The 18,252-nt window shown below is 38.0% G+C and overlaps 2 protein-coding genes across 4 annotated transcripts in view; one reads left to right on the forward strand and one right to left on the reverse strand.

The window, feature by feature from the left end:
- Nucleotides 1-9,394, forward strand: part of LOC124794996 (vesicle transport protein USE1) — a 126,909-nt gene extending 117,515 nt beyond the window's left edge. For all 3 annotated transcript variants that reach the window (XM_047258751.1, XM_047258749.1, XM_047258750.1), the window contains exons 5-8: nucleotides 1,222-1,369; nucleotides 1,452-1,627; nucleotides 1,725-1,866; nucleotides 9,262-9,394. In XM_047258751.1, the coding sequence (XP_047114707.1) occupies nucleotides 1,222-1,369; nucleotides 1,452-1,627; nucleotides 1,725-1,866; nucleotides 9,262-9,296 (501 nt within the window). In that variant the 3' untranslated portion in view covers nucleotides 9,297-9,394. The remainder of the gene's footprint in view (nucleotides 1-1,221; nucleotides 1,370-1,451; nucleotides 1,628-1,724; nucleotides 1,867-9,261) is intronic.
- Nucleotides 9,395-16,908: 7,514 nt separating this feature from the next.
- The window catches only part of LOC124795223 (osteoclast-stimulating factor 1-like), a 65,506-nt gene continuing 64,162 nt past the window's right edge, over nucleotides 16,909-18,252 (reverse strand). Inside the window, exon 5 of the mRNA XM_047259142.1 lies at nucleotides 16,909-18,185. Within this exon, the coding sequence (XP_047115098.1) occupies nucleotides 17,949-18,185 (237 nt within the window). The 3' untranslated portion in view covers nucleotides 16,909-17,948. The remainder of the gene's footprint in view (nucleotides 18,186-18,252) is intronic.

The following is an 18,252-nucleotide window of genomic DNA, read 5'->3' on the forward strand; positions in this document are numbered from 1 at the left end:
ATGGTACACATCTGCCACATCACTTATAACATCATGCGCAGCTACTTCCATTTTGAAATTCGTCCAGTGCACAACAATTAAGCCCTTATGAAAATGATTACACAGTAGAACAGCTATATCTTTGTAAGCTGCAAGCATTGTTAATGCACCATCTGCTACAATAAGTAGAAGATGGTTTAGTACATTGTATTTAATGTTATGCTCTTCAAGAGCTACTAACAGTGTACTCAAAATGCCTTCACCTACTCTGTTCTCCAATTCAACATCAAAAAAATTATTCTAAGGAACTGCTTCAAAGGACAGATGTTTATATACTAATAAACAGGTTTTATAGGAAATTTTTCTACAAAAATTTGTACCCAATTCTATAAGGAAGTGAGCAAGATTCTTCCTCATTTCTTCTCACACCAGCTTAAGAATATGTCAACATGCATGTTCAGAATGAAGCACATCGACAGCTAATAAGCCATTAAACTATTGTAGTTAGATTATTACGGGATATGATTTGAATGATAATTTCCATTTAGCTATTGCATATGCAGATCTGAACTACAAAGTAATTATGATTATTTTTTCTTGACAGTTCTTTCCCCACATTTCACTTCCACTCATATATTGTTGTATACTTTGCTTGTCTTTGCTACATGTGACTTTACACATTTCATATGTGATTTGCACTTTGCATGATCATCATTCAGTTTTTTGGCATTTTTATCAGAAACTTCAACTATAAATGTGTTATCAATTGCACACATTCCATGCTTTCCACCTTAAGTTCATGAACTTCTGAACACATTGTACATGTAACTGAGATTTTGTCATATACAGACAGCTATAATTTAGTCTTTGTAAAAGTGATAATGCAACACAATTTCCCATTATAATTTCAAACCCCTTGTTACTCTCATTCCTACCTTCTCACAGTTCTCAGTCCCTGAAGATTCACTATCTCTTTCTTTGTTAGCAGCATCATTACCATTTTGCTTTTTAGATTCCACCATCTATTTTAACTCTTTTAGCACCACTGTTTGTATTGTGATTGCCAATGTTAAATGGCAAATGGCTTACATAATTATGAGGGCAGCAAACACACGGCCACCACACCACTTGACAATGACCAAGGAATACTTTAGCAAAAGCTTGCGGATGTATAAGCCTTAGAAGACTTTATCCAATTTCTGATAATCTTGTACGTATCTAAAATCGTCTTGTCTTTTTTAGAATAATCCCGTGGAAAAAGTAGTCGCTGCACAGTTACTCCCACATGGCACAGCAACAGCATCAGAAACAATAATTAAAGAAATACATCAAAAGACTACCTCTAAATATAATAAAGAATTGCGAGAACAGCTTTTACAAACAGAAAAAGGTAAGATCTTCCACTTACACATTGTTTATATGGAGATATAACTCATAATTTTGTGTCTTTATGAAGAGAAAATAATGTGCAGGAACAGATAGTGACATCAGACAGAGAAAGCCAAAAACATCTGGAAAAGATTTGGGCGATTTGTTAAAATTACATCATTCAATGCAGGAGAAAATTGCCGAAGACATGATCAGCTTGGCTCGAAATTTGAAACAACAATCCCAGGTTGCCAGTAGCATTATTAACAAGGATAATGAGGTTAATATTAATTCATTAAAATATTGTATGGCATGAGAAATTACAGAGTATCATTGTAATAAAACATGTCATTTTTTTCTATTTTTATAATTCACAGGTATTAAGCAAATCATCTACACAAACAGATAAAAATATAACTAGATTGAAAGCTGAATCTGAAAGACTACAAGAATATAGTCGAAGAGCTTGGAAATGCTGGCTTTGGCTCATGGTAGCAGTGGCAGTGATGATATTCTTTGGTAAGTATTCTATGTATAAATGTTTTTCACATCAGGTCATCTTTAGTGACGAATTGACATTTCTGCTAAGTGGAAATGTGAACACATGTAATATGCACATTTGGGGATCAGCAGAGAGCATAGTGGTTGTTTTAAAGGTATGCACTACACCCTTTTGAAACAAAAATTTAAAAATAGGTATGTAGTCAGTTTCTTCATGCAAGTCATTTTATTATTCTAAAAGCTTGAATGCAGAAGTGGACACCATAAATTGCATACAATAAATGCAAGAATACAGGATGTTTCAAAAGGATGCACAGGTTATTTATTACATTTAACTTTCAATTCTAAATAATACATATAATGAAAGAGTATCTCAAACAGTTTGGTTTGTGTACCTCTGCACAAAGGGGAGAATATGGAACAACCAAGAGTGATTGAAAAACGTGATGAATAGGTCAGTCTTATATACATAGCCCCAAGAAATCTGTTCAGAAGGCTTGTCATGAATTAGCAGTTCCACTGATGTCTGTGTAGAGTCTTTTAACAAGATGTTAACAGCATCATCCTTATCGTTTGCATTTGTTACAAGCTCTAAAACCTACAGATTATGGTTTACATGCCAGCTCTGCAAGCAAAATGTTGATGCACTATGATTGAGATTTTCCTGGATCAGGTCATCTTTAGTGACGAATTGACATTTCTGCTAAGTGGAAATGTGAATGCGTGTAATATGCACATTTGGGGATCAGCAGATCCCCACAAGGTGGTACAGCTGCAACAAGACTTTCCTAAATTGAATGTTTTTTGTACCATATCCTGGTAGAAGGTTTATGGGATTTTCTTTTTCAGTGAAGCAACTCTAACTGGTGTTTCTTATCTTAATGCACTAGAACTATGGTTCTTTTCTCAGTTGGAAGGAGCTGATCCACAGAACTTTCATTTCACAACAAGATGATGTGCCATATTGGCATAACTCAGTAAGTGATTAGTTAAACAATGTTATACCAAACTACTGGATGGCCACAAGGGACTGGACGACAGAGGTCATTAAGCATGTCCTTTGTGTTCACACTTGATCTGCAAGTTTTTACCGTTTGGGGTTCATAAAGGATCATGTGTATGTGCTTTCACTACCAGCTGATCTACCGAACTTTAGAAATAACATTGTTGCAACAATTACTCCAGACATACTTATCAAGATTTGGGAAGAACTTGCCTATTGACACAAAGTGTGAGGAACGCTGCTCAAATTGATACTTGTAAGAAAAACTGTAAGTTAATGTAATAAATGCTATGAAGCCTTAAAACCCATATATTCATTTTGAAACACCGTGCACACAGGGTGTTTTCTTGATGTTGGAGAAGCAGATCATCAAAAGGCATTGTACATATTGCCAAGCATCACGACCCAGGGAGTCAACCGAGCGTCTCCACCCTGAATAGTTACCAACTTGTCTTACAGCCTACTGATGAGGTAGACTAATCCTCCCGATTTGGTGTACCCAACTGCTCGCTCTCCCCTCAGCCTCATTCCCATGATATTTCCTTCCATGATTATTTTCTCTACATTTTCCCCATCTCTTCCCACAATATGGCCAATGAAGTGGGAATTTTTTGGTTGATTTGAGAAGAAAAGGCCTTGTTATATTGAGTTCTTCAATAATTGATGCATTAGTTATTTATCTGGTCAATTTTGTGCATGGCATCCTGCACCGGTGCCGAAGCTCAAATGCATTAGTATGCTCCTTGTCTCTGGCCTTAAGGGTCCATATTTTACAACCGCAATAGGAGATGGAAAACATGAGTACTTCAACAAGCCCAGTCTTCATAGTGTTTGTATTTCTCTTCTCTGCCAGAGCTTTGTAAGCTGCTTCATAGGCACTCACTCTAACACGATTCATCTTCTTATATTTACAACTACCCATGTCACAGATTGTTAATCTAGGATAGATGAAAAAATGTGTGCCTTCCAAATCCTTTAATCAACATGTTATGCTTGGTAAATTATCGTGAGTTTGGACTTGCTAAAACTGACATCTAATTCATAGGATAAGCTAATTGTCTTAGTAGCTCAGCAAGTTCATCTTCGCTGCTGGCTAAAAGCACAGAGCCATCAGCAAATTGGAGGTTGTTAAAAGTTCTTCCATCAATTGACATACCTTAAGCCCAGCCAGCAAGAGTTCCCCGATTATAAATGTTGTGCAGTTAGGGAAACGGGACAACTGTGTCTGATACCTGTTGATAAATTGAACAAATCAGATGTGCTACCACTTGTTTTCACAGCTACGAGGTGATTATTATATAGAGTTCTAACAAGTGCTACCACATGTGGCGAGACACTAAACACTGCAAGCATGTGACACAACTTTTCCCTGACAAAACAGTCAAAGACTTTCCTATTGTCAAGAAAGCAGATGAAAAGGGAAATACAGAACTGCCATGATTTCTGAACTGTCTGATTTTGGAGATCTGTTCCCAAGTCCTTTTTTCTTAGCAGAACCTGCTTTCTCTATGGATATGTGAGACTGAATGTATGACTTCACACATTTGTTCAAGATGTAGAGCAAAAATTTTGCTTGCATGGGATATGAGAGCAGTAGATGGACCCTTTCTTGTGCAGGGGGGATGAAGAAAGACTTCAACCAGTATTCTGGCTACTTCCCAGTTTCCCTATTCTTTTGCCCTGCGAATGCAACAAATCAACACCTTCCTGCCCCATTTCTTTGATCATCTCACCAGGTATACTGTCTAGAGCAGGAGATTTATAATTCTTCAGATGTTGAATTGCATTCTTTATTTCGTTGTGTAAGATTGTAGGTTCCAATGAAGTTGCCCAAGTGCTTGATTGTCTATGCTCTTGTTAATTCCAGAATACAACTTTTCACAGTGCTGTTTCCATCTCGCAACAATGTCTTCCTAGTCTCTGACAGGACTGCCATTCTCGTCATTTACAACCCTTGTACAAGGATTAAATTCACGGGTGATACTATTGAGTTTCTTGAAAAGATCATAGACACTGTTAATGAAATGTGATCTCTCTCTCTCCTACAATTCTGTTGTATTTCTTTGCACAGGTTCTTATATCTGTCTTGATCTTAGGTTGTATGGAACACAATGTTCTTCAGACTGCTTCTTTCAATTAACTGTAATGCAGTCTGTGATATCCAAGGATGTTTTGTATTTTGTTATAATTCTGATGTTGGAAGTGACCTAAGGAGAAAAATATTTTAAGGTATTATTTAGACAACCTGTAGAAAGCTGCATTTGTTGTTCAAATTTCCTTCGCCACTTTCAGTCCTGCTGTGGTGCCATTTGCATAAGATCATGGGCATCAGTGTTTCAGGAATTGCTTTTATTAGTCACTGGTGTTTCATAGACAAGTTTTTTTTTAATTATTGTTTTTGGATTACAATCTATACACATTTTACCAGCACCTGTGATGGCAGAGTGCTAACAACTCTTTTTTCTCCACTCTTCTCTATTCCTCCCTTAATAACAACTGAATCACTCTGAACTCAAGTATCAGGTGGTCACCCCTGTTTTCTTCTTCCATTTGGTATCTAGTCCATTATGCATGTTGGAGACCTTCCTCCTTGCATCCTTTTGAGATGCTCATATTGTTGTAATTTTTTCTGGTGAATAAAACCAGTGACTTTATGTGGTTTACCTTTATGTGACCCCATATAAAGAAACAATTAAAATACTTGCAGACATCACGTACAAAGGAAAGTTGACCTCCATCATTCCCATTCCCTCTCCTATTCTGCTCACTTATGGAAACATGGAATTATTGCTCTGTAGTGTTGTAATCTTATCTAGTCATGGTTTCTGCACAAGACATACAATTGAGACAATGGAATGATTGCTAAGTTTACCACAAATAACAAATGTAGCTAACAGTGCTTCACAAGAACATTGCTGTTCTCCTTCTAACAGTAGCCATTTAAGTTCCCCATGTATCAGATTTATACTCAATATACCAACCTGTCAGTGATAGGAGCATGTTTCTTGAGTCCTTCAGAATCTTCCATCTGTCCCACTTCACAAGGACCCCCAAAACTGTAGTAGTAGTAGTAGTAGTAGTAGTAGTAGTAGTCTAGAATTGTTGCACTGGCATCTTGTGCACAGTTCCCTTATGAGGGGCACTGCAGTTTCCCATAAACCTCCCATCCCATGTATGTTTTGCATTTGTACCCCTGTTTTTACACAGTTATCATCACTTCATAATATTATTCCTTGATATTTAAACAATATAACAGGTTTCAGGGGTCTACTATTAATGCTATAACCTGATACTATAAGATTCACATTTTACTCTTGTTTAAGGTTGTTGTCATGCATCCAGTAATATTTTGCACACAGACGTTATCATCATATCTGTGCCAGTGCCGGTGACTTTATCACATAAATTAAGTTTGTAGGACAGCCACAGGTCATGATCAGTATTTTTGTTTCAGTGAGTTTTACTCAGTTTAACAAGGACACCACCAGAAACCTTGGCATTGACAGTTCAAAGTAGTTGCCAGATTACATTGCTGATATAATCGGCCAACTATTTTTCAACTGTAAATTCCAGAATTTCTGACAATGCTCCTGTTAAATTGAGCAAAACTGGCTGATAAAACATATTGATTGTGAACTGTGGTAATCCAACAAACTTTATTTCAAGCTCCAAAGGCAATGCTTGGCATGCCCGATGTTCCAATTTCTGTTGAATGTTCAGCATAGCACACTGATTTCTATCAATTGGAAATTCTTCATGGCAATCACATATTAGGGAAAGTACCCCCACCGTGTATTGTCTAACACTGTGTTGCACACATTTTGAAAATAGTTACACTTGTGATAATGCTACAAATAATGTAAGAAAGAGGAAATAGTACAGATTAAAACTAGAGGCATAGGCAAGTGTGTTTCCAGGCCATAGCATTTGGATGGGACCAACCAAATGGATGAATGGCTAGGTCCTCTCTTTGCAGACCATACTCTGAAATAAAACAAAGTATGTATCCAGATTTTTTATGTGAGCAGTCATTCTCTGAAAGTGTGACACTTGGGGTTTAATTTCAGCAGAAATGTGCCTTAACTGTGTTCTGGCACCTTCCAGGGAGTTTTTGTGTATTTATTTAATTCACAGGAACAAGTTGGCACCAGAGATTTAGAATTTTGTGTGTCTATTAAATCGCACCATAACTATAATTTGCCGCTGCACCAGTATCAGTGAACATGACAATGGATGACCAATGAGGTGCGATGGGCAATGTCATGGGGCAAGATAGAGTATGTACATTATGTCCAAGACAAGTTGAGCTTCATCCTGAAGTTGTGATCAGTACATCAGCAACCTTAGCACTAGGTCTTATATGGATTACAGGATTGCATTGGTAGGTCAGTGTCTTTGCCGAACTCATATGACATAACACCGCGAAGGGGAGTTTGTGCTAACCAGAATTTCAGAACAGTATTTTGTAAAAAAACAACCCATACTTCTCATTTGCAAGTTTTATCACAAGTGTTTCAAAAATCAAACTTCTGACTTTTATGGCTGATAGGGAGGGGGTTGTATAATTGAAGAGGTGCATAGTGGCACCTAAAATGTTAGAAATTAAGCACTGGTGGCAGGAACAATAAGAGCACAGAATAATGGCTTAATCAGTTACTCCCATTGGTTACCTCCACCTTGAGTAAGAATATTTTGCCATGGGTAAGGGAGATGAAGTAATTGGAGTGCTCATAACTACATATATACACTACTGGCCATTAAAATTGCTACACCACGAAGATGACGTGCTACAGATGCGAAATTTAACCGATAGGAAGAAGATGCTGTGATATGCAAATGATTAGCCTTTCACAGCATTCACACATGATGGCGACACCTACAACGTGCTGACATGAGGAAAGTTTCCAACCGATTTCTTATACAAAAACAGCAGTTGACTGGCGTTGCCTGGTGAAACGTTGTTGTGATGCCTCATGTAAGGAGGAGAAATGCGTACCATCACATTTCCGACTTTGATAAAGGTCAGATTGTAGCCTGTAGCGATTGTGGTTTATCGTATCGCGACATTGCTGCTCGCGTTGGTCGAGATCCAATGGCTGTTAGCAGAATATGGAATCGGTGGGTTCAGGAGGGTAATACGGAACGCCGTGCTGGATTCCAACGGCCTCGTATCACTAGCAGTCGAGATGACAGGCATCTTATCCGCATGGCTGTAACGGATCGTGCAGCCACGTCTCGATCCCCGAGTCAACAGATGGGGACGTTTGCAAGACAACAACCATCTGCACAAACAGTTCAATGACGTTTGCAGCAGCATGGACTATCAGCTCGGAGACCATGGCTGGGGTTACCCTTGATGCTGCATCACAGACAGGACCTTGCAGGTGACCTTGAACCTGCAATGGTGTACTCAACGACGAACCTGGGTGCACGAATGGCAAAACGTCATTTTTTCGGATGAATCCAGGTTCTGTTTACAGGGTCATGATGGTCGCATCCGTGTTTGGCGACATCGTGGTGAACGCACGTTGGAAGCGTGTATTCGTCATTGCCATACTGGCGTATCACCCAGTGTGATGGTATGGGGTGCCATTGGTTACACATCTCTGTCACCTCTTGTTCACATTGATGACACTTTGAACAGTGGACGTTACATTTCAGATGTGTTACGACACGTGGCTCTACCCTTCATTCGATCCCGAAACCCTACATTTCAGCAGGATAATGCACGACCGCATGTTGCAGGTGCTGTACGGGCCTTTCTGGATTGCTGAAAATGTTTGACTGCTGCCCTGGCCAGCACATTCTCCAGATCTCTCACCAATTGAAAACATCTGGTCAATGGTGGCCGAGCAACTGGCTCGTCACTATACGCCAATCACTACTCTTGATGAACTGTGGTATCATGTTGAAGCTGCATGGGCAGCTGTACCTGTACATGCCATCCAAGCTCTGTTTGACTCAATGCCCAGGCATATTACGGCCAGAGGTGATTGTTCTGGGTACTGATTTCTCAGGATCTATGCACCCAAATTGCGTGAAAATGTAATCACATGTCAGTTCTAGTATAATATATTTGTCCAATGAATACCGGTTTATCATCTGCATTTCTTCTTGGTGTAGCAATTTTAATGGCCAGTAGTGTACTCTGTGTGGAATAGGAATGCATGTTAGATAAATTATATGGACCACAAAAAGAAATTCTGCAAACAAGGTAAGGCTTGGATAGTATTTGATGGCAATACAGCATATTACTGGGGAAAAAAAGCAAATGCCATACCTTTGGTGCAACTTTTCATTAACAGTACTTCCAAAATAGAATAGAACTGTTATGTAAACACAGGCAATAAATTAGAGTGAAATTATGACAAAGTGCTTCTAATTACTAACTCAAAAATTATTTCTTGCAGGTATGTTACTGTTTATAAGGGTAACAAAGAAATGAAAAGTGGAAAATAGAATCAACAATGCCATGAAAAATTGTATGTTTTGTATTTATATTTTATGTTAAAATACTTTATAATAAAGGTTGATGCTGTTTTAGTTTGTTTACAACACTTACTATTAACAATCACATCTAAAGCAAACTTCCTTCTTATGACAATAACAGTAATTCCAGAACAAAATAGAGTTGACTCAAGTGTGGTACATACACAAATTATCAGGATACTTTCAGTGGTCTGCAATATAGAATAATAAGATAATCATAGGAATAACACCACAGAAACAAAACATTATCCAGTTTTTAACTACTTTCAAACAATGGAAAATGTAAGATACAATACTTTCATTATTCCTACTCACCAAATAGAGTAGATGTTGAGTTGCAGACAGGGACAACAGAAAAAGTGTGCGAGTAGAGGGGGGGGGGGGGGGTGTTCCCTACTTTAGAAGAAGGCCTTTTGGCTGAAAACTAAATTCTATAGTAGTATTTTTGTTGTGCCTGCCTGTGACTCAACATCTCCTTTAATTGCCTTCATCTGTTCAAACACACACTTCTGACACAGTCATAATTAATGTGTGGAAATATGTAACACCTGTAAACACACTTTACCACCATGGAACAAAAAAAAAGGGCTAATTGTACACTTCCCCCTCTGTAATGAGAACTCTATTTTGTAAAATTCATTTGGGGGAGGGGGGGGAGAGAAGGTAGAAATTGGGTCATACCGCTCTGGTCTTTAATCATTCTCCCCCCTTCCCCCCAGTATTTCTTAATTTTGTTTGTGTGACATCTCAAAGTTACAACATACAATTGTTCTCCTTGTTGTTTTTGCTCATTTCATGGGGCTGGCACATATATCTACTCACCAATTTTTAGGTAATATAACAGTGGCAGTCAATTTATTGTGGTGTAGGAACACGAAAGCATTCACAGGTAAGTGCATTTGAATTTAATAGAAAAGTGTCACTAGTTATTGAAATTAAAAAGATGGTACTGATGATCTTTGCTACAAATTAAGTGAAGCAGAACTAGGGAAAAATAAACAATAATTCAGAAATAAAATCTTAAGATCATCACCTAGACCCTTTTATTTGTAGGCACCTTTTGTTGTTGTTTATTTAATTTTACAATTGTATTGCTACCAAAAAGAGCTATTTAATATATTAAAACTATAAATCATTCTTTGTCAGCTTCAAATATACAAAAATTATACTTTAGAAAATACTGATTAAGTAATCATTTATAGAAATACTCTTACATATCTTGCCATTAATAAAACCTAAAAAGGAAACTACTATTTTAGCTATTTCAGTTCATTTCATATAAAATGATCTATTCATAAAGAACTTAACAGAGTATGAGCGCTCTATTTTATGAAGTATGTGCCGTACAGGTACAAAGTTATAATTGGACCATTAACACAAGCCACAGGCCTGGGCCAGCTGATGCTTAAGTAGTGTGTTAACTTTAAGCTGGTTTATCAGCTCCATAGGCCTGAATCGGTAGATGTCAGAAAGCTTTGGCTTCAGCCAATGTTACCTAACTCTTAAGTTATGTGAAGTAGCCATCTCCATTTTTAGAAACATTTGTCCTTTACTGAGAAACACCCCAAAAACTTTTTTAAACTGAAACCCAACTGCTGATTCCAAGATGGTTGTGCACAGCAGATGGCTGTAATTTTTATGATGTTTTCTTAAGATCAAAATCTGTAACAACCTTGAAAATTTTCTTCATATCTTTATCCATTTCTGAGATGCAGATGTTCAAAGGTACCCTACTTGTATATGTGATACAAAAGCGTAGTTTATAAATTGACATAGCATGGGAAAATATGCTGTTAAGTGTCTCCATTATCATCTGGAAACCCTATGTTGTAGTACTGATGCACATGCAACATTGTTTTGCACATAAAATCTTGCCTGAGGTGTAAAATTAGATTTGCATGGTTTCAGTCGTACATAACTAAACTATCTAAATTTTACTGACCAATACATTTCTTTTGAGTTACATGCCCTGCCACAGGAGGGGAAAGAAAGGAACTAGTGGAAAAATGTTCCTATCTGAACACAAAAAATGCGAATTTGTCCATTAATTTAAAAGACTAACTGAAAAATTGGGTACCAGCTGCCTCATTCTACCTTACTCGGCGTTCTAAAAAATTTGGAATGTGAACATATTTGCTCCTTTTATGTTGAGCGAGAAGAAGACAGCGACAGTGGCAAAGAAACAGAAAAGTAATAAATACTGGAAGATAGTAGACAGTTGTGATACAGAAAAACTGCAAAGAGACAATGGTAGTGGGACATCGTTGCAGTGACAGAACAGTGCTAGGAAAAGAGTGAAGGGGACAATGAGGAAGTGGACGTGGCTGAGAGCCAGTGATAATGACAATGACAACATGGAAGAGAGAACAGCTGTAGGAAGGAGGCAAGGAATGAGATATTAGCAGTAAGAGGAGACTGTAGTTGTAGGACAGAACAAAGGGGATTGTGGCTGTGACAACAGCAAGACACAAAGAGATAATGAGTTGGGCTGAATGAGTGAGTGCGTGATGGATTAGTGGGTGTGAGTGAGTTACGGCTTGGGGACGTTGTTGGAGTTTGAGGTGAGTTGCATGTTTAAAAAAAAGTGCAAATATGTGTACATGCTACATTTTGGGAAAAATTTTAAAGATGCTAAGGAAGGTAGACAGACAGCACAGCTGGTACCTCAATTTTCAGTTAGGATCTTTTAAACAAACAGGAGCATATTCACATTTTTTATGCTCTGATAGCAGCATTTTTCCATTGGTTTACGTCCCTGCACGACTTCTGCTTTTGTGGAAGTATGAACCACAGATTAAGTTGCCAGTGTTGCAGGAGACAGGCCGGGGTGTATTCCACATGGCTCCTCACCCTTGTCAGTTTATGTGGGGGCTGGGCTTGTTTCCTGCACTCCCTGAGCCCTTGCCCTCCTCTCTGGCATCAGCCAACACACTGTACCCATGCATGTCCAAATTTATATTATTCAGTCTAGTTTTGCAAATGAGAACACATTTGTACGAACATCTGACAAAGTCTCAGGTAGCATTTGCCTGCCTACAGTTTTCTTTAACTTTGAGAAGAACAAAAAGTTTGCTGACGAACAGTTACTGCCTGTATTAAAGAATAATACCAAGTTCGAAGTACAATGGCTGGACTCTTGAGAATATAAAAATTTAACACAGTGATGGATGCAGAACTTTTGCAGAATTTATACCAGTAAAGATGGGAGCAAAATAAACAATGAACAAAAACCCATACTGCCAGAAGTAAACAAATGAGCTGAGATTTGGCATAAGGAATCATATGGTTTGTTTACACCAGTGGATTTCTTTAGACTGTGATATAATCCAGTTTCTGGTGAAGCAAATGACTGTACAGTAAACATGTAAGTGGAAGATATACTTGCTTTATTGGAAATTTAATTACAATTGAAAAACCACTGGCAGTAAGATCCACTGTTTTAAAATAGAAAAACAGTAATAAGTATGAACAGAGACAGATATATATCATCTTGTGCTCATTAAATTTTTCTCAAATTTCACAATCAGGACATCCAAAACCAAATGATTACTTACACATGGTTATGACCTCTCAGTGGTACATTGCCAGACAATAAATCCAAAGGTCTTGGGTTTGATTCAGTCATTGTTATCCATTGCTTGTCACCCCTCTGTCAATGTTAGTTAATGTGAAACATGCAGAACTGCACCATGGTTTGGAGTCCACTTTAAATAGCAGGTCCCCCCCTCCCACTATAACTGACTGGATAATTCAGTTATAGTGGAAGTTCAATGCTTAGTAAAGTACTGTGGTGTCAAACCAACCTTCTGGTTGACAACAGCTTTACCTTATGACCTGTACCAAATTATTTCAGTGATAGAATATGTCAAAGTGTGCCATTCAAGATGAGACTTTTCTTTTTTTAGACGAGTTAACTGTTCTTTGGAGAAAGAGACTATCATTTAAACAGTATACAAAATGAGTCTGTGAAGTGATGCAATTATTTGTTTTCTAACACTCCTAACCACCTTCTGCGCTCTGGGAATATCAGCATATCTGTTTCTGTAAACCTCCTGACAGTGCAATGGAATCAATAATCTTGACTGAATGTATGCAGTCAAGTTCCTGTGTGAAAATCAACAAAAATCTTGTCAACGCCAGCTAAACAATCTGGCTAGCCAATATCGACTCTGATTTGGCATACTGTGATTTTGTGAGCAGTTGAAGTCCCTTAAGGAGGAACATAAAGAATCTTGCTCTTTATGGGCATCAATCAGAAATGGTGATTAAAATGTGTTTTGTCTTCTTGATTTTTCAACACCAGCCATTGAATTAGTGAGTGGATGATAGCAGAAATGCTATACTGTGTTCAAGAGATGAAGAAAATGGGTTGTCTGACTGCAGAAGGGTATTCACAATATCTGGCAGTTGCAACATAAGAAAGCTCCAAGCCACACCTCTCCCCACACCCAGGAATTGCCTTAACAGTTCTGATGTGGTTCCAGCAGATTTTTTTCCTGTTCCTGAGAATCAAGACTATCCTGAAAAGACTTTATTTTGGGACTATCAAAGTGAAGCAAACAACCTTTACAAAGACTCTAAACAAGGTCCCTGTCTAGGATGCATACAGTGCGCAAAAGTCAAGGGGGGGGGGGGGGGGGGGGCGGCTAACTTCGAGAATTTTAAATGTTTGTAAATTCCCCCCCCCCCCCCCCCCAGGCATTATAGCTTTGCTTTTTGGACACAGCTAACATATATTATGCATAAGCATAAATTTTGCATCAATATGAGCATGGTGAATAATCCAGATGGTTTTATTAATAAGTATGCTGTATACACAGAGATGCTTGACAATACACAAGAAAAACAGTCTCGTTGAAAAGGTAGTTCTGGGCTTCATTTGTTGGAGGAGCAGTTGCTTGTTGGCCATAATAATGACATGCTTAACTGAAGAGTCATTTGGTGTTAAATAAAACTTCTGAATCAGAAAATCATCTCAATGATGACACTACAGATAAATAGGAGGAACAACTGTAGGTTCAAAACTGGAAAAGAACAGCATTTATCAGTATTTGTAAAGCACAATGTGTGGAAATGGGAGGATAGACAAGATATTTATTGAACTTCCACATAATTTCTAAACACAAAACACAATGGTACAAATGCAGAACGCACACCAGAAAAAAAATCTTAAAATTACTTCCAGTTGTCATATTTGATACATGCACATCAGACTGATAGGCAGCAGCCTTATCATAGTACATATGTGAATGGAAAGTCGTCCTCTGGTCTAAAAGACTATTCCTTCATGTAACAGACACCTTGCATTTCGACATTACTGCGAGGACAAATAACGTACAGGTAAAATGATTGCTGTATGAATACAAAAGAAAATAAGGGGTTACTACATCAATGGAGATTTCAAGAGGTGTAAAAGAAAGAGCGCTCATAATTAAAATATGTACACTGTGCAAAAGCAAGAAGCAAGTTATTAGGAAGGGATGTAAATAGTGCACATACTTGGGAAAGCATACTAATATAATGATTGGAGAAACTGTCCAATCAGTCTTAGATTCTGATTGAATTGGTACACAATTACCCATCACCAAACATTTCCTATTAATGAAGAAATATCTGTTCATTTATATGTATAAAGTTTGAATTTTTCTGTAAATGTTTGTTAACTATTTTGATGCTGTCAAAGTCTGAATTTACTTTTTAACCAAAGATGCAAATTTTATCCTTGTTTGAATTCTAATTGGGCTGAATTGGCAATAAAAGTGAGGTGTTATTGAAATTGTTTGAAACAATGCTCATAAAGACTAGGACAGTATGTAGGCTATATCGCACAAAGTGCAGCTGATATTAATGTGTTTTTGCATCTATTATGTAAGTACACAACACAAACTTGAAGATATTGCATTGACTTTAGCTCACACACACACACACACACACACACACACACACACACACACACACACACACTCTTAAAGCACCCGTTTCATGTGTTAGTGGCCTGCGCTGATACCAACAGCGATTCAAGTTAACAAGTTCATGGCTTCTACTTTGATCTCAACAAGAAGAAGTGTTTACAGCATCATATTTTGTTAACATAATAATCATTTTTGAAACTTTGTGGATCAATTAATTGAAATTTACCAACAGTCTGACAAACCATCTTCTATTGCTATTATGTTATTCCCATTATGAGCTGCAGGTATCTTATTAAGTAGACACAAAACTGTTTCAATCCACACAACTCAAGTCTGTATAGCTGAACTGCAGCATAAATCATGGATGTTGCAATACAAATTTTAAAATTAGAAATATTTCTGTTTTCCATAAAGCACACTTTAAATTATTCAGTTGGCACTGACACAGCAGCTTGCACGAATTAACACACAACGTAAATGATCACAGCATTTTATATTAAATACATCATAAATGAACACACTGCTCCATTTAAAAACAATTGCTACACCTGGATGTGAAGTGGATAACCTCTGTAAGGCTAAAATACAAGAAATCAACTCAGAATTTTGCATATTGAATTTTAAAACTGTAGATCATTTTTATAGGCATACAAAAATTATGTTAATAGTACCCAGGATACTGGAAAAGTTACACAGCGCAAAGTTTATGCACAGGTGAGAATATCTACAACTGCACACTCGTCTAAGACAATTGGCGCAATGCCTCATAGGGCCTACCTCAGTTCATACAAATCGAAGTTACTCAACTGACACTGATTTCTTTCCTTCACTACCGACCTGGCCTGACAGAAAGCAGACAGCACTGAGTTTAGCATGTCTGCTTTTCTAGACAAAAGTGAATGTGACATGTGCCAATAACAACACATGAAGCAAAACCCAGCACTGAGAAGACAACACAGAATGGCAACAAAATAGCCAGTGTAGACTTCATTGTATGCTGGGCTAAGACAAGCCACATTGTTGGGTGTCTTCTTGGAATGTGAAAATAATAGATACTGGCTCTCATGACTACAAGCATCTAGATTTAACAGATTGGGTGCTCAACTACCAAGCAATCCGACAGATGTCCCTGTGTGCACACTACTGTGATCCTTTGTGACTGGAGGGTGCCCATTGTTGCTGTTTACTTGTTTAGCTCAGGAGAAGCTAATTCAAGGCAACGGCACATTGAAGATTTATCACATATACATCACTTGTTTCCAGAATGAGATTTTCACTCTGCAGTGGAGTGTGCGCTGTTATGAAACTTTCCTGGCAGATTAAAACTGTGTGCCGGACCAAGACTCATCCTCCGGACCATTGCCTTTCGCGGGCAAGTGCTCTAACCATCTGAGCTACCCAGTACTGGCTGAAGTAAAGCTGTGAGGACGGGGCGTGAGTTGTGCTTGGGTAGCTCAGTTGGTAGAACATTTGCCTGCGAAAGGCGAAGGTCCCCAGTTCGAGTCTCGGTCTGGCACACAGTTTTGATCTGCCAGGAAAGTTTCCCATCACTTGTTTATGATTTGCTATAATAAATGAAAATGCCATGTGGCTAGGGCCTCCGGTCAGGTAGACCATTCGCCTGGTGCAAGTCTTTCGAGTTGACGCCACTTCAGCGACTTGTGCATCAATGGGGATGAAATGATGATAAGGACAACACAACACCCAGTCCCTGAGCAGAGAAAATCTCCGACCCAGCCAGGAATCGAACCCGGGCCATTAGGTATGACATTCCGTCATGCTGACCGATTAGCTACCAGGGGTGAACATTTGTTATAATGATGTCACAAAATCTAACAAAGTCACTCTTGAGAGTGAGCGCTCTTATACATATATAACATCGAATATTTCAGAACATACTTCTAGGAAATTAATATGAAAGTCCAAGAATCTTTTACAAATGCAAAGCTGGATTTATTTATTTATTCTAACATAGTTGGATATGAAACTCCTCCCACTTCTGTACTGCCCGATTTTCAGACTTTAATTTTTATCTTAATGAAGATGTGAAGGACTTTTAACACCAATAAGCCATTAACTGACATTTAATTCTAACAAACTGTAAAAAAGAGTAACATGTTTGTGAAAAATCTTCAATGTGGCATTCCACTGATTTAATTTGGCTCGAGCTGAACAGGTAAACAGAAGAAATGGGCACCCTGAACTCACAAAGGATCATGGTAGCATGACCTTAGAGACACCCTAGATTGCTTGGTAGTTGAGCGTCTCCATTTCTGTTAGCTGTAGATGCCAATCTCAAGACTGGGGCAGAACAGCCAGTCACTAGAAATAAGTTACTCTTGCACATCAGTCATTAAAGCTATTCTAAAGTTTGTCATTAACTTGCAGTATCTTGGGTAACTTTACATTTTATCCAATGTATTTTCAAAACCTATTACTTTGGTAACAAATATTACAAAATAAAATATACTTTTTCTTTCGGTTACAACCAACAAATTGTTACTGAATTATTTTATCCATTTTTAATACAGGAGTACAATGCATTTTAAACTATTGTACACATCTTTTAATATTGTTCTTCCCCCATTTTTATATAAATATTGGAATGTTTAACTACTGGCTCAGATAGTCCTCTGATATCTTACTTGTTTGGTGTTTACAATATCACAGCAACAAAAGAAGAGCAGCATGCAGTTTCAATCTGAATCATCAGCATAGTCCTCTGCACTGTAGCAAGTTAAATGATTGTTTGTGCGATGTGTTTTATTCAACTGAATGATGTTCCTTAGAGCAGGATTCATAGCAAGATCCAGTGGTGTCTGGTCATCTTTGTTGCACAAATCAGCATTTGCCCCCTTTTCTAACAGAATCTCCACAACTTCAGTATGTCCACGGGCAGCAGCTACGTGCAGCGCAGTGTCACCAACTTTATTCTGCAAAGGAATACAGAAAGAGAGAGAATTTCATTTATAAGAATTCACTATATGTTACTCCTAATGC

This window comes from Schistocerca piceifrons, chromosome 4, assembly GCF_021461385.2.
Source record: "Schistocerca piceifrons isolate TAMUIC-IGC-003096 chromosome 4, iqSchPice1.1, whole genome shotgun sequence".
Lineage (NCBI taxonomy): Eukaryota > Metazoa > Arthropoda > Insecta > Orthoptera > Acrididae > Schistocerca > Schistocerca piceifrons.